Source organism: Aethalodelphis obliquidens, unplaced genomic scaffold, assembly GCF_003676395.1.
Source record: "Aethalodelphis obliquidens isolate GAN/ISIS:26980383/991018 unplaced genomic scaffold, ASM367639v1 scaffold42, whole genome shotgun sequence".
Lineage (NCBI taxonomy): Eukaryota > Metazoa > Chordata > Mammalia > Artiodactyla > Delphinidae > Aethalodelphis > Aethalodelphis obliquidens.
This window is the reverse complement of record NW_020837986.1, coordinates 12,776,995-12,793,297: the sequence shown is the minus strand read 5'-3', so window position 1 is coordinate 12,793,297 and position 16,303 is coordinate 12,776,995. Positions and strand designations below refer to the sequence as shown.

The following is a 16,303-nucleotide window of genomic DNA, read 5'->3' as shown; positions in this document are numbered from 1 at the left end:
ATTCTTAACTTTTCTGGGAACACGGGCTCCTTTGAGAGTCCAGTGGGAGCTCTGGACCCTCTCCCCGCAGGAACGTGCACATGCACACACAAGTTGTATTATTTCAGACGGTTTAAGAGACCCCCTCCGCCCCGCCGGCAGCTGGAGCCCCTCACTGAAGAACCCCCTGACTGATAATAAACCTAATAAGATCTGGGTTTATACAAAAGAGGGGAGAGAGGACTTTGCAAAGGATTATCCTACAGTCTGTAGCTACTGACCTTCACTAGTGCATTTAGATTTAAAAGTGCGTTACAGGCACGGTCTCCCCTCCTCACCAAGTAAGCTGAGCTTCGCCTGCTGGGTCACTGAGTAGCCTTGATCTGACTGTTCCATGGGGGCGTCCCCTTTGATGTCGTCCTCTACACTTAACACCGGTGGTCTGGAGCTCCATTTAAAGAAGCTGGGCCGGGACCAAGCAGCCCTTCTCTGTCCACAAGCGCTTCCTCCTTGGATCCCAGTGTCCCCGCGGCTGGCTGCGGCTTCAGCGGGAGGTGAGTGCTTTCCATTGGGCCAGCGCGGACCGTGTGCCGTGGGCCCGGGCTCTGGCTGTGTTGTCCCAGGTGGGGGAGTTTGTGGTCCTTCGGTGACTCTCAGCAGTGGTAGTTTTGGTGGGACAGGCACTGTCATGGCATCACTGAGGACTTGCTGCTCTGGGTCCCTACCTGCATCTGAGATGAAGTGTCACCTTGTGCTTTGACTACCTGCTCCTCTCTTACGAATCTCAGCCCCAGGGTGTATAGACTCCCACGGGGCAGCGTCTCCAAACTCTTGGCCCATCTCCCTTTACCTGTTTTACATATTTGGCTACTGCACAGAATTTCATTTCAAAAAAAGATTCTTCTGCCATTACAAAAAAAACGTTTAACGACTGCCACATAGTGTGTGGCGGTGTGTGTATATACAAGCAATTGTTAATTACATTTATGCTTTTAACTCAGAATTGATTTTAAACTCCTGATAATCAGGTTTGGCCCCAGTCACATTCCTGAAAGTTTTCCTCAAAGTTTAACCTAAATTGAATGCAGGATGAAAAAAAGTCTGCACACAAGTAAACGTCTTTGGAAAAAAAAAAAGCAGCCCTTTTGTTTCCTTCAAGGGGATCCCAGGTGTTGGGATGAATGGAGTGTCAAGTCCTGACGGTTCAGGACCAGGGATGGTGTTTCCTCGGTTTTCCCAGCCGCCTGAGTTTGGTTTCAGTCTCAGAAGAGCTGCGCCCTGGGCGGACGGGAGTGGAAGGAGGGCGATTTGCCGGGAAACAGCTGCATTTAAGACCTTGCTTGGGCGCTGGCTGAATCCAGGCGAGGTGTGCACCCGGCGTGCCCTCTTTCTCATCTGCAAGCGGGGCCAGAGCACCTCCCTGGGAAGGCAACGGTGAGATTTCAAAATGATGTGTGCCTGTGCTGAGCACCTGACGAGAACCAGGAAAGGTCCATTTCCTTCCCTTTCTGAAGGGTGAGGCGCCAAAAAAAGTGACAAGTTCATGTGTTCAAGAAAATCTACTAAGGACCTTCTGTGTGCTAGCTTATTGGCTAGGAAAAGGTGGAATCTGGGACTTCCCTGGTGGCGCAGTGGTTAAGAATCTGCCTGCCAATGCAGGAGACACGGGGTTCGATCCCTGGTCCAGGAAGATCCCACATGCCACAGAGCAACTAAGCCCATGCGCCACGACTACTGAGCCTGTGCTCTGGAGCCCACGAGCCACAACTACTGAAGCCCGCGTGCCTAGAGCCTGTGCTCCGTGACAAGAGAAGCCACCACAGTGAGAAGCCTGTGTACCACATCGAAGAGTAGCCCCCGCTCGCTGCAACCAGAGAAAGCCCGTGGGCAGCAACAAAGACCCAACGCAGCCAAAAATAGTTAAGTATATAAATAAAAAAAAAAAAAAAGGTGGAATCTACTGGTAGAATGGTGTCTCAGTGCCAAACTAGAGTTGGAGGGAACAGAACTGGCTGGCAGTGCTGCTGTTGAGAGGACACAGTGGAAATAAAGCATTCAGTTTGTTATTCAGTGTTTATTAAGTAGATTCAGTCTTATATATGATATACAGATTCAAAAGAAAAAGGATTCCACATACTTATGAAATCAGTGCATTTAGCAAGTAATACCATGGAGATAACAGCTCGATTAACAGCTCATTGGTCTTTTGTTAAGTGAGGGGAGAGGGAGTTGGCCTGTGCTAGTCATTCCACAAACAAAACAGAATTTAGTTGCATCACATAGAGAAGACACATTCTAAGAATTAAAATATTAAGCCACATTTACTGGAAAAACTCACTATATAGAACACAAATAATTTTTATAGAGCATTGAGGAGGAAGTCCTCACCTGCTTAGAAGAGCCACGTTAAGTTGCATAGGTGCATATCTGTAAAAATATAATTTAGAGGTGAAGCCATTGATTAAGTAATAAAGAGTCATCTTTAAAAGTTCGTGCCATCTGCTTACTGTCCGGGGCCCCCTGCCCCTCCCCAGAGGTGATGCCTCATGAATGAGCTGCCTCCAGGGGACCCTGAAGAAATGCTCATACCATCTGCATTGGTAAGTCTTAAAACTCATCTCAGGTAAGGAACTTGCGCTCTTCCCCAACGTGTCTACATTATGCCAGGGGATTGGAAACCTCTCGGGTTGTCCCTAAATCTTGGGTGGCTTGACCCTGAAGCTCCCATGAGTCAACGTGACCTTCCCATTCCCAGGCTGTCAGGAGAAGAGCTATATCCACCCCCGGCTCTGCAGCCAAGTCCTACTTTCACTTTTCATGAGTCCACGCAGTCAGTGTCCCACCTGCAGCCGGTAGGAAGTCTCCCTTCTGAGCCCTGCTCCTAAATGGACCATATGACACAGGCATATGGGCCATCTGCCGCATGGAGATTTTTCTGAGCTTAGAAAAGTATTTTTCAGCAAATCTGAGTTCTGTGTGGTGTAGGTTTTTTGTTTTTGTTTTTAGGTGGAAACATAGGTAAAAAGTGAGAGGTTTTTGTTTTGTGGCTTTGCTAAGCAGATGAGCTTTGAGGTGCACCTTCCTCCTCAGGAGCGAGTCTTGCAGGACACACAGGGACCGGGGCATCTGTACATGTAAACAGTACACTTTCACTGAGTCCAAAATTAGGAGCAAAAATACAAAGGTTCACATTGGTCTTAGGTAGATACAGGCGAAAAAGGACTGAGCTGTTTAGCTCATAAACAACAAAAACAAAGTTTCTAAAGCACCACTAAATTATATAAAAATCAGACCATGGACGGATTGAAACTGGTATTCTGGTGAAATACTTTACTATCTTGTAAAAAGTTTTACAAAAAATTACAAATTAAAAGTATCAACCCTCTGAGTTCAAAGCAGCATTTTGAATATGAACTGGTAATTAATCCTATAACCACCCCTGGAGTCGTAAGTGGCCCTTGGGAATAGGGATGGCTGGGTTCCACCTGTTGGTTTGAAATCTTCTAAAACTGTCCAACCCCCTGCCGGTCCCCCTCCCCCTCAACACTGTCCTTGGGTATAAACTGAGTGGTGATGGCAAAATGAGTTTTAGATGGGTTGTACTCTCACTGGTCTACCCGATGACCCACCCCTAAGACCAAGTTCCCATTTCTCCTCTGATTCCAACCTTGTGGGATTAGTTAGCCCCCTGCAAAGACTCTGGAACTGATACATTCTATTCTTGCATTACCTCTTAAAAGTAGGATCCCGAATGATCAATTGGTGCCCTGAGGCCCTCCGTAAGCACTGGCTGTGGGGCAGGGCTTTGGACGCCCCCTTGAGGAGAAGCAGTCCCTGGGGTGGGCGGGGACAGCAGCGAGCTGGGTTCAGCAGAGCCAGCTCCTTGGTGCTTCTCCAAGTCAGGACGAGAGGGATGGGGTTGACGCTGCATCTTTTAAAACAAAAGCAAAACTGAACAAGTTCCCTGACTGAACTAGCTAATGGAATCCTGTTTCCACACAGTAACTTGCTCCTGATTCGGCCGTCACGAGGGCTTCACTAGGAAGGAGCCCACCCAAGAGGTGGGGTCAACGTGACGGGATCCACTGTCCTGGAGGGGCTCTGGGAGCCCCAGTGGACCTTGACCACTATCATCATTTGCTTCCTTTCTCTTTGAAGCACACTGAACCTACACTCTTATTAACGCGGTGCTAAGGCCGCTGAAGGTGGTCAGTTAGTTAGGACAAGCTTGACTCAGAAAAACACGACTTCACACTGGAGCTTATACTGAGCTTCAGATCTAATCCCTTGTGCGGGTGGTGGCGGAAGCCCCTTCCCCAGTCTTTCTCACTCCTGTGCGTTCAGAAAAGCTAACCGTTTGTGCCTGGCTTGGGTACTGCCTCCGGGAGGAGAAATGACATGTGAAGCAGTTGATGTCGAGAATTCTAAGGCGGCGATTGTCTGTGCCAGTTTTCAACATTAAGATTTTCACAAATTGCCTGGGGTAACATTTTGCAAAAGATCTACTGATTACTTTTTGTAGTATTGTTCACACACAAAAATAAATATTTACACAAATTCAAACGTCCGCGAGTAGTACTGAGCAGATGGGGGCGGGACGTGTGGACGCTGGGGGGGTGGGAGCGGCCTCGGGCACTGGAGCTTGTGCTGTGCTGACGGCGGGTCTCGGCGTCCCGGCCCTGGCTGGAGCCTGGGGACTGGTCAGATGGAAGGCAGAGGTGGTGTGGCTGCATGGGGTGCTGGAGGCCACTTGGGAGAGCAAAGGCCACCCTCAACCTCTCGGGGCTGGAAGCAAGCAGGGGGCAGGACCCCCTGCCCTTCAGACTTTCTGGATCGGGGGCCCGTAGCTCAGTCGCGGATCCGAGGAGGGGGAGGCATCCACGCTGGGGCCCCCTCACCACCCCTCCTGAGGGTGGTCTGCCAGTGCCAGGAGGCAGTTGGCTGCAGAAAAGCTGGTTTGGGAAGGGGGGGGGTGCCTGCTTTGGGGTCGAGTGGCTCTCGACCCTAGGGTCCCCTCGGCCCTGGCTCCCACGGGACCTCTTTGCTCTGAGGGCGGAAAGGCAACAGAGGGCTTCTGCCAGCTCCGGGCAGGGGCAGGCAGCAGAGGGCTGCTGCCGTGGCTGCGGGGTGTCGCATGGAGAGGCCCCGCGGCCTTGCGAGGTCTGGGCAAGTCCCTGGTTTTAGCAGCACTGGTAGGTATTGCACTGAGCAAGAGGAAGTGCCTATCGGGGAGGAAGGAAACCAGGCCAGCCTTTTCTTTTTGCCCTTTTTCACACTCCAGGGATTATGGGTTTCTTCCAGGACTGGCCCCTGCAGAAGGGCTGGTCCTAGGAGAACCCAGGTGGCTTCTCCACTTCTGCTGATGGCCCCTTTACTCCAGCCACGGGGGCAGGGGACAGGAGCTGCGGTCCACCTTTCCTGACAGCCAGGGGCGCACCCTGCAGCAATGAGGGGGGTGGGGTCGGGGGCCCTGTCCGAGGGGCCAGGGCCTGTGCGGAGAAGTGTTCAGACCTGGCTCCCTGGGGGCAGGGTGAGGGCAAGGGCCCAGCTGACCGGCTGCCTGTGCCCCAGCACTCTGTCCTGTCAAGCGCTGGGGCCAGGGGCTCCTCCCTGGGCTCCATCCAGCTCCTGGCCTCCCCTCTGGACTTACCTCCCAGGCAGACACACTGGGTGGGGGAGGTGGGAGACAGCCGTTCAGAACAGGCTCAGGGCACATCCTGGAAAAGCCCACGCTGGAGTGTGAGGTAGAATACGGGTGACCGTGTGACTGGGGCGTCTGTGGGATGGGGGAGGGGGAGCCGCTTTTGTTTGTCTTTGCTCTGTAGTGGGTGTGGGTGAGGTCCTCCTGCTTGGCGGGGCTGGGCGCTCAGAGGGACAGCCAGCCCGGCGCCCCCGCTGCCCCCAGCCCTGCCGGCCCCCAGCCCGCGCCAGTGTAGTGATATGGAATGTTAGGTCACAGGGATACATCCTTCTGATCAGACAGACACAGACTGGCAATCTGTACAAACACAAAAGAATCCATTTTCAGAAAAATAAATTACTAAGGGGAGAGGAAGAAAGGGTCCACTTTGTTTTTCTCAATAAATATGCAATTCTGCTCACCTAAGACTTGAAAGGTAATTATCTGGGGGTGGGATTCTAACATCAGGGTCCACGAAGATGATTCTAAATAGAGCTGCGGCCCCAGCGCCTTGTCAGGGGGAGCCCCAGCCCTTCCAAAGCTGCCCCGTTGGCCTCTTCCAAGCAGGTCAGAGCACCCGTGTGGTGAGATTCCAAAAAAAAGTGTCCTTGTGCCCAGAGTCTCAGGCGCTTGGAGTGTGGCTAGAAACAGCTCTTCTGCATCCACCTCTTTCAAAAAACAAAAGGTACCAACTGGTGAGGCGGTAAGCCGGTCCGGGGCTGGGAGAGCCTCCTTCCCTAGGGTAGTGCACTCCACGTGCTGCTGGGTCAGTTCTGCTGTAAAATGAGGTTTTCCAGTTCATCTGCTGAGCGCAGCAGGAAGGCGGCGGACTCCCGGTAGCCGGCGATGAGCTGCCGCACGGCACTGATCTCGGTGGGGCTGAGCTGGGCGGTGGGCATGGTCCGGCTGGTGCTGTTGCTGGAGGGCGTGGGCGTGGGCGTGGTGGAGGTGTTGGAGGCCCCGCCTTTCATGCTGAGGTCCGTGGGCCCTGTGAGGAGGGGAGCCAGGGTGAGGAGGGGCACCCTTTCCCCTATCGTGGGGGCCCAAGGCCCTCGTCTGTCTCCACGGTTGTACCCCAGTGCTTAGAAGGGGGCCTGCAGACAAGACGTGGGCTTCTCTGTTAAGCCCGAGGGTGATCCTGCGTTGGGGTCGGGGGGAGGCTTTGGCCTCGGGCCGGGCAGCGCTCTGAGCCCAGCTCCCTGGCACTCATCGCACCTCGGCTGCTCTCTGAGGACTGTCAGGCGGGCCTCCGCGCTCCGGGCTCTGGGCTCCGGGGGAGGAGGCGGCCTCGAGCTGGCGGGGGAGGGGGCGGCTAAGACACTGCCGGTAGGTGGGGGTCCGACGCCCCCGAGGGGGACAGGGTGCGGAAAGCCCTGGACGGAGTCCAGAGTTGGAGCCCCAGAAGGCCAGGAAAAGGAGCACCCATGTGTGCGCCTCGTGAGACAAGGAAGGGGTTTCTCAACCGCTGCCGCCGGGGAAGAGCAAGAAAGAGGCTGGCTGCCCTGGGCTGCCCTGCTTGGGCCTGGGAAAGAGGCCGGGGCTGGAGCAGCCAGATGGAGCGCGCCCTGCCGGGAGCGGCTGGAGGGGCAGGTGGAGGGAGGCGCTGGGGGCTGAGCCTCCTCCCGATGGGCTGCAGCACCTCGAAGCCCCTTGCCTTCGAGAAGTTCTCTTGTGCCCAAGCGAGGTGGAAGATTAATGCTGGTGGGACGGGAGAGCGTGGGGTGGGTGTGTGAAGGTCGGAAGGTCAGACAGGACCCAGAGGGGCCCTCTGGAGAAATCACCTCCCCTTTGCCCTTGAACGGTGGCAACAAAGAGGGAGCCTGCAGTCTTACCGAAACACACTGGGGGCGTGTGCTGGGGCCACCAGGCCTGGTCTCCTCTCCACCTTTCCCAAACGGCTCTATGGGGTGCGCTGTGGCTCTGCAGTCAGCGAGCCCGGACCCCGCCGTGGGTGATTCCTAACTTCCCTGGGCCCCGGCCCTCAGCTACAGCACAAGGAGCCTGTGCTGGGCCGAGCCACGCCGGTGAACCCCTCGGTGCGGCTCGGCCTACGGAGGCCCACTGGGAAAGGGCTTCCAGGAGACACAGAAGCTCCCGGAATCTGAGCATTCTTTCGAGGTGTTCAGCAAGAAAACCGCCAAAGGAGAGGATCTGGCGGTGTGGGGGCGGAAGCTTGCTTGGGGGGCCTTCTGTGCCCTGCCCAGCATAAGCAGAGATCATCGCACAAGGGTGTGTGAGGCGGTTCTCAGTTACCAGCCAGTTTGAATCCTTATTGCACCTACAGTGGCAGCAACTTTTTTTTTTTTTGGCCGCACCATGAGTCTTGCAGGATCTCAGTTCCCTGACCAGGCGCTGAACCCGGGCCACAGCAGTGAGAGCCCAGAATCCTAACCACTAGGCCACCGGGGAACTCCCTATAGTTTTTATGCTGCTACAGAGATGGACAAGCCCTTGTCACTGGAGACATATAGACCAGAAGTAACATCTTGGGAGAAATTATGGAAACTCGGCTACTGCTAAAAGGAAGCTGGGGAAGGAAGTTGGAATCTAGATGGGACAGTCTGTCACGTGGGGTTATTTCTTCTCTAATCAGAGAACAGGGACGTCGAGCAGGAGGTCCTGGGAACTGGCCTGCTAAGGAACATCCTTGGAACTGAGGGTCGAGGGAAGTCCGTTAAAATGAAACACAGGAGGAAGGACTGGGGCTGGGAACTGCTGGGAACTGCAGCCAAGCAGGCGGCTGACCCCCACGTGGGTGCTGCTGGGATAGTCTGGGAGCAGGCAGGGGTGCCTGCGCTGGCTCCCGGCTGCGGCAGGGTTTGGTCCCCTCCAGACACTGGCTGTAATGGCAGAGGAAGGCCGGAGCCGCCTGCCACATGGGTGTGAGCCGGCCCTGGGCTTCCTCTCTTTCCTCCCTCCGCCCCCAAGCCTTGTCCTCTTCACTCCCATGCTCAGAGAAGGCCTTCCGTCTCTTCCCCCAGGGCTCTGGTTACAGGCAGACACTCAGGTGGCCAGGTGGTTGCTAGAGGGGCCAGAGCGGGTGCGAGTTGCCCAGCACCCCAGGTAAGACAGGCAGAGCCTGAGTCTATCCGGGCTGACCTGGATCCACCCACGACGTAAGTGAGGAGCTCTGAGCTACCAACACGACTGCCCAACCAAGGTGCCAAATGGACTGAACCCTCGTTTAAGGGCTGCTGCTGGGAAGGTACTGGGACTGGGACTGCCCGTGGTGTTCTTCCAACTGCTGGACCCAAACCCAGTGCTCACAGGACGCCACTGCCCCAGGCAGGAGGTCAGCGAGCAGATCTCGGCCTCCGTGACCTCACCACCCACCTCTAAGGAACCAGGGAGACCGAGGTACAGGGGCAGAGCTAGTGGCCTTTCTTGAAGCCTCTCTGGCAAGTGTGAACAGGGCGGGAGGGCGGCAGGCCTGGCCCTCAAGAGAGGCCGGAGCAGCCCTGGCAGCTGCGGCCCGAGACAGGCCCTGCTGTGTGGTACCAGGTGGGGGCCTATCACCATCGCCTGCCCCCTGGGAAGGACTCTCCCCGTGCGCAACAGGGGGGGCTCTAACTTCCTGCCCCGCACCTGTCTCCAGACCCGCTCTACCAGGGTCCCCACTCAGCAGGGCTGTCAGATAGGCTCCTTCCTGGAAGGAAAGCAGCCCGCCTGGGACAGCCATTTCACCCCTGCTGCAGCTGGCCACTCTGGCCTCAGCCTCAGGGATTAGGGCCAGGCAGCCTCTTATTTTAGGTTAAGAGGCATTAGGAAAGGATGAGAAGTTAAGCCCAGGCAGGAATCTTCCAGGGACCCGCACGTACTTGCCGGTGGTGGGGGGCAAGGTGAGCGAGGGTGTCTGGGCTTTCTGCCATGGGTAGGGACCAGCCGCCTCCATCGCTGCCCAGGAACAGTAAGGGGTCTCCCGTGGCCAAGGACAAGGGCCTGAGAGGAATTCTCAGCCAAGACCTAGAACCAGAATTCCCTGGCCTGCGGGCGGCACCTTCCTCTAACCTACTCGTCAAGCGGCAACTTGCTGTCACCCCCAGCCTCTCCTCTCGCCTCTGAACGACCCCCGAAGCACACTGCTTCTGCCTCCTGTCCTCCCCACTAAAATCTCACCACAAGGGCAGACAGCACATTCATAGCCTCCTTCGGTTAAAGCCTATCTGTGGCTCCCGCTGCACACAGAACTAAACCCAGATACCTGGCTCAAGAGGCCCTGGGATCACCCCTACCTGACCCCGCCAGCTCCCGGAGGCCGCCAGGCTGCCCTTCACCGGGGGAACCCGCTCTTCCCCTGCCGCACCGGCCACCCAGGCCTCAGTGTGACAGGGCCTGAGGTCCGCACTCAGGGCGGCACCTAGCTCCATTGGGAGGTTTGTATCTTTTGGGGACTGTTTCTCCAATATTGGCCTGTGTTCCGTCTGCATCAGAGTCACCTGGGCAGAGTTACAGGGGGCACCTAGGGGATCACCAGCTCCTGGGGTTAGAGTGGGGGGACAGACGGCTAACCACTGCCCCAGGTGACCTAGATGGGGCCCCACAGTGCAGCAGAAAGGGCTGGGACCCTGCTCCTAGGTGAAAGAACCTTCATCTCGGGGCTTCCCTGGTGGCACAGCGGTTAAGAATCTGCCTGCCAATGCAGGGGACACGGGTTCGAGCCCTGGTCCGGGAAGATCCCACATGTCACAGAGCAACTAAGCCCGTGTGCCACAACTACTGAAGCCCGCGCGCCTAGAGCCCGTGCTCCGCAAGAAGAGAAGCCACTGCAACGAAAAGCCCGCGCACCGTACCGCAACAAAGAGTAGCTCCCACTCGCCACAACTAGTGAAAGCCCGCGCACAGCAAAGAAGACCCAATGCAGCCAAAAATAAATAAAATAAATAAATTTTTTTTAAAAACTAAGAAATGCTTTTAAAAAGAAGAACCTTCATCTCACAAGTGAGGTCCTAAGCGGTGGCCTGGAGAGGGAGGTGACCTGCCTGGGACCAAATCCTGGCTCTGCCATCAACTCTGCAAGAGCTGGGCCAGCGACTGTCTCACTGAGACTTGGTCATTTTGGGTGAGACGGGGCCTTGGCTGGGACTGCACACAGTGGCCCGTGGAGGGGGTGTGGGGCAGCGGCAGGGGACCAGGGAGAGGCCCAGCAAGCCTCCGGGGAGGCAAGAAAGGAGTGGAACGCTGTTCCTGTTAACCTTGCCTTCCGAGCTAAGGACTGGCTAAGGTGATGAGATGGGGAGGGTCCCTGTGCCAAGAAGGAGTCACTTTCCCGGCCGCCTCTGCTGCTTCCTCGCCTGCCCCGCCCCCTTCCCAAGGCAGCTGGTCAGGGAGCCGCAGAGCCTGGTGTCCCACACTCACCATTACTGTGATTTCCTGTTTGGAGGGAGGCAGGGGGCTGCAGGTTGCTGCCCAAGGCCCCGTAACCACGGTAACTGTAGTTCAGGCCACCGTTGACGTACACAGGGTCCTGGGAGTAGGAGGAGGCTGGCAGTGAGTAGGTGGAGTGGGGGATGGCTGCGGAGTCCCGGGAGTGCTGCTTGTCCAGGGCTATGGGCTCGTCCTGCAGAGCGGGAGGGAGGCGCTGGGGAACCACAGGGGCAGCAAGCCCTGACCACGGTCCCTGGACGGGGGTGGGTGGTGGCCCCAGATTTGCCGGGACCCGGCGCGGGACCTGCAGGACTCTGCCTCTCCCCCTGGCTGCCTTGCCCAGGGCCTCCCCCAACCCCCCATGTGCTCATCTATCTTCAGGGCAGATTTCATCTGTTCCTGCCCGGCTGAAGACACTCTCAGGGTTCGGGATGAAGTCCAGACTCCCTTCCTAGGTCCACAAGGCCTCTGTGTCTGGGCTCCTCTGACTTCCCCCCGCCGCCCCCCTCCCCCCAGCATCTCCATCTCCCATCTGAGGACGCCCTCCCTGCTCCCTCTGCACCCGGGGGCCGTGGCAGTATCTGCGGCATGGCTGAGGACACCCTCCCAGTGGCTGGCGGCGAGCAGGCACCTGAGAGGACGGGTAGATCTCCAGGCGCATCCTTTTGGCTGCTTTTCTCGTCTCGCTCTCACAGGCAGCTGCCAGGATGTTTTCTGCCATGGCCGAGGTCAGGTGGGGAGGTGTGGGTCTGGTCTGCAGGCGGAATGGGGATGGAGCCAGTGTTAGGGCACAGGGACCCTGCCCTAGAGGTGGGCAGGGTGGCACTGGGCTTTGGGCTCCTCTGTGAACGAGGGGCCACAATGCCTGCTTCCAGGGGTATTGGGAGGGCTGTGGGAAAAGCGCCCAGGAGGCCGGGAGGGTGCGGGGAGCCTGGGACTGGTAGGCCTGGGGCTCACCATCTCCATGCCGTTCTTCTTCATGCGCCGGCAGGACTTGAGGTACGTGCGGATGCGCTTGCGGGCCCGCTCCTGGAACTCAGGGAACTGCCGGCTGCAGGACTCGATGATGGCCTGGATCTTCTCCTTGGGCTGCTTGGAGATGGGCACCATGCGGTCCAGGTTCTCGTCCACAAAGAGACGCACAAACATCTGCAGGAGACACAGGCTGTGGGAAGGGCTGGCCTGGCTGAGCCCCCGCCCCAGCCAGCCATCCCGGGCGGGCGCTCACGTTGAAGGCCTTGAGGCGCTCAGGGTCCATGCCCTCGGAGTCATTCATCTTGTCATTGTCCTCATGGTCGTCGTGGTCATCGTCGTCGTCATCTGCTGTGGGGGCCCGGCCCACCGTCAGGTCCTCAGGGCAGCCACTGACCTCGGTTTTGATGGAGTCATAGCTCCCTGAGCTGTAGGGGGGGGACTGAGAGAGGGCGGGGGGGGGGCAGAAGGTCAGGCCGCGGTGAGTGTGCGGGCAGGCGCGGCGAGCACACCCAGATGCCATGTGAGCCACGCTGCAAGGCCCTGAGCAAGTCACTCTCCTGCTCCTTTCCCCTGTGACACGGGGACAGCGATGCTGCCGCCCCTCCCTGGGCGGCGTAGGAGGGACTGCCCACAACCACACATGCAGAGGCCTGGCGCCCCGGAGGAGTTCAGTGGAGGGGGTAGTGGTTTACTCGGCAGCAGTGCCCACGCCAGGCTGTGCCTCATCGCACAAGGGAAAGGCAAACACAGAAAGGGCTCCTTCCCGCCACCAGCCAGCCTCTCCTGCTTGTGCCAAGATCTGTTCTGGCTTTGGGGTTTCCCTCCCTGGTCTCCAAGGGGCTGCAACCTTGAGTTGACAACCGAGCTGTCACAAAAGCAGTGAGTGTGCTGTCTGTCGGGGATGAGGAACAGATGGGCTGGGAAAGAACCAGCCAAAGAGACAGGCCCATCAGGCAAAAGGGCATCCCCGCAGCTCCCAGGCTGGGCTGCTCCTGTCTGCCGCCACCCCTGGAAGTCACCGTGAGCCCTGATGCAGAGCGTGTGTAGAAAGGGGAGAGGGAACCAGGCACAGCCCACTGGGAACCAGGCACAGCCCCTTGTCCTGCAGTAGAGAAGGGACCCACCCCCTGAGCCCCTCTTGGAGCAAGACCCTTCCCCAGCTCTCCTGGGAATGCACTTCCCCACTCTCCTCTCTGCTTTTTCCATCCTCTTCATCCTTTACTGCTCAGTTCCCATCCGGTCTCCTGCCCCCTGCTGCACGTACTCTGGGAAGGCTCCCCGAGGACCACTGTCATTTGCCTTTTAGAAAGTTTGCGGCTTTGTCCAGTCCTGACTTCACTCAGTGGTACCCTGACTAGCAGTGTCCTGGAGACACAGTCCCTGCCCTCAAGGAGGTGGGCATCTAGTAGGCAGTCAGGCCCAGGAAACAAACAGCCGCGGATCACACCCTGCAACGTGGCCACATAGTGGCCCAGACGGCATACAGCTCTTGCTGACAAATGTATAAAGACAGACACTGATTGGTGCCCTGTCCCACGGTAGCTGCCACCACCAGCCTCCATGCGACCACACCCACCGGGGTCAGCCCTCCCAGGGTCCCTGGCCTCGTGCCCATCTCTTGATCCACACATAGACTCAGAAGGGGAAAGGACACCCAGGTTCTCTGGCCTCCCACTGGGCAGTGTCAGACTCGCGACGGAGGGTCAAAGGCGCCTTGGGCAAGTCACATTCCCAGGTGCTCTTTGGCCAATCCTCTGCCAGCGTCAGAGGAGACAGAAGAACTATCGGTGGCACTCGTGTTCCCGTCTCACTTCCGTGGTCCACACATGTGGCCTGAGGCCACGGTGGCAAACTCAGCCCCTCTGGCTCTCTGCCTGCTGAGGCAGCAGCTGTGCCTGCCCCTGGGACCCAGTCAAAGAAGGGAAGACAGTGCTTTGGCCAGTACCTGTCCCTCAGCCTGGGCTCAGACACACAGCGACGACTGAACACCGTTCATTTGTACAGAACCTTCCCACGAGACACGTCATTGGAAGCCAGCACTGGCACCCACCCCACACCCTCTGCAGAAGAGAAAACAGGCCCTGGGAGGGGAAGGAACCTGTGCAGGGGCCCGTAGCTGCAGCCCAGGAGTGTAGGGCTCTGAGAAGGCACCTCTGGCCCCCCTAGCCTGGGCAGAAGAAAACACCCCCCGGGAGAGCTCCCGCCCCCGGTGCCGCACTGCACTGCTGCAGAAGACCTCCGTGGCCCGGAGATGGCTTTCGGAAGCAACAGGGGAGGGGTAGGGGAGCGCCAAACGGTGGGGCACCTGTCCGCCCCCCATTAGCCTGGTCTATTGAGTTTCACACATCCACATCCCTGGGGCCACAAACAAAGGCCTCACCTTTTTTCTGCACCATCTGTAGAATGGGGACAGGCATGCAGAGTAGCGAGAAAACGTGAGGCCTTGGGCCTCTGTGCTGAATGCAGCCCACTTGCTGCTGTTCCTCACAGCAGACTGTTTTGGAGGCAGAGGGGGCCAGGCCACACGTCACCCACCACGTCCACCAAGGCAGAGGCCAACAACCCCACTTCACAGATGGGGGTGGAGGCTGAGAGAAGTGAGGGCCTTGCTCGAGGTCAACTGAGCGGTCTCCCGTTCCAGAGCCTCCCCAGGACAACGAGAGCAGAGCAGCCACGGCTACCACCCTGACTTGGTATCACAACCCCGGTACGCGTGATTTCACGTCAGCCCCACACAGCCCTGCCGTGTACGGGCGCGGCAGAGGCCCCCAGCTCCGGCGGGCCAGCAGCCCGCAGCCCCACACACCTCGGGGGTGGTCTTCACCCCGTACTTGACGCGGCTCCGCAGTCCATCGGCGTCGGAGGGGTAGGAGGGCGTGCCGAGCGCTGAGCCCTGCGGGAGCTTGTCGCACAGGTTGATGGGCTGATCCTCGGCGGTGGCGGTGAAGTCCACGGGGGCCACGGTGCCGTTGCCATTCATCTCGGGGAAGGCGGGGTCTCCCTGTGTGCTGCTCGAGGTGGACGGGTTCAGGGTGGAGGAGCCATTGCCGCTGCCGCTCTCGGAGGAGGAGTCGTCTGAAACGAGAGGCCTGGGTGTGAGGCTCCACCGCAGCACCCGCTGGCCCCTAAGACGCCCCTCCCCCCAGGTACGTGGCCACGGCAGCCACAGGGGGTACTTGCCCTGTGCTGTCCTCGCGAGCATCCCTGGGCAGGAGGCGAGTGAGCGCTGCTGTCCCCGCTGGGGGCGCCAAGAGGCTGGCCTTGCCCCAGCCTGAGGTGGGGGCAGGGTCCCTCTGCCAGAAACTGGGGCCATCAGGGCGGAGTGGCCATGGAGCATGCCTCCTGCCCTCCACCCCACAAAAGCCTTATCCAGCTTCGGGGGCCAGGGAGTGAGTGGCTGCAGCCTCAAGTGTGACCTGCCTGCCGCAGGTCCAGAGGTCCTCGGACATGCCAGGGGCTGCATGGGGCCTGGCCAGTGCCCCACTCTTCCTCCAGATCACCACTGCCTTGCCCCTTTACACCCTCTCCCCACAGGACCCCTTCCCCACAGCAGACCCTCGAATTTCTCCATCCTCTGCCTGAGGAAGGTTGGCTCCACTGTGACACCCCTGCCCCTTAGTCACTCCCTCCAGCAAAAACGCCCAGGCCAAGCCTGTGCAGACAGAGATCTGCCCTTGGTGCACGGCCACGTGGCACTGAACACCCAGAGCCAGGGCTGCGGGTGCATCCCTGGCACCTCCTGGGCCATCCCTGCTTTCCTGAAGTGACAGCCCAACAAAGCCCTGTGGAGGGCGCCCCCTGCTGCAGACAGCGCGGCATTGCTGGGGGACCTAGGAGGACAAACTTTTAACTAGGGGGTTAGACACTTCAGATAAATTCCAGGCCCCTTTTCCCCACCCTGCCCCAGCCTCCTGCTTGATCAGCTGAGAAGGCAGAGGCCCAAGCTACGCTCAAGCTCCCGGGGTCACTGTCAGGTGAGTACCGCGTGGTTCCTGGTGGCGCCCAGGTGCCCAAGCGGCTCTGCACCTGTAACCAGTGGGTGGGGGAGGGGCGGCCACTGTGAGCCCTGACCGCCTCCCAGGCCACCCCCTCCCCCAGGCCAGGGTCGCGCACGACCCCACCCCCACCCTCCCAGCCGGCAGATTATGAAGATTTAGTTCCTGGTGCTGGGCACTGGGCACGCGCACCTCCGAGCGTCCCCATGGTGACCAAGCGGCTCTAGCTCGCCAACCAATCACTGGCCTCCCGGCTGCCCAGGGGCGGGGCCGGGCTGCCCATCAAGCAGCCAGGGCCCAGGGCAGAGGG

At 58.5% G+C, this 16,303-nt stretch overlaps 1 protein-coding gene across 5 annotated transcripts in view; it reads right to left on the bottom strand.

The window, feature by feature from the left end:
• Positions 1 to 2,033: 2,033 nt before the first annotated feature.
• Positions 2,034 to 16,303, bottom strand: part of NOL4L (nucleolar protein 4 like) — a 129,042-nt gene continuing 114,772 nt past the window's right edge. For 3 of the 5 annotated variants that reach the window (XM_027078605.1, XM_027078607.1, XM_027078608.1), the window contains 6 exons: positions 14,805 to 15,073; positions 12,252 to 12,437; positions 11,981 to 12,172; positions 11,655 to 11,777; positions 11,015 to 11,216; positions 2,038 to 6,647 (listed from right to left, as the gene is read on the bottom strand). In XM_027078605.1, coding sequence (XP_026934406.1) covers positions 6,427 to 6,647; positions 11,015 to 11,216; positions 11,655 to 11,777; positions 11,981 to 12,172; positions 12,252 to 12,437; positions 14,805 to 15,073 — 1,193 coding nt within the window. In that variant the 3' untranslated portion in view covers positions 2,038 to 6,426. Of the gene's footprint in view, positions 6,648 to 11,014; positions 11,217 to 11,654; positions 11,778 to 11,980; positions 12,173 to 12,251; positions 12,438 to 14,804; positions 15,074 to 16,303 lie in introns of all 5 variants that reach the window. The other 2 variants (XR_003427165.1, XM_027078606.1) reach the window with 2 other exon arrangements.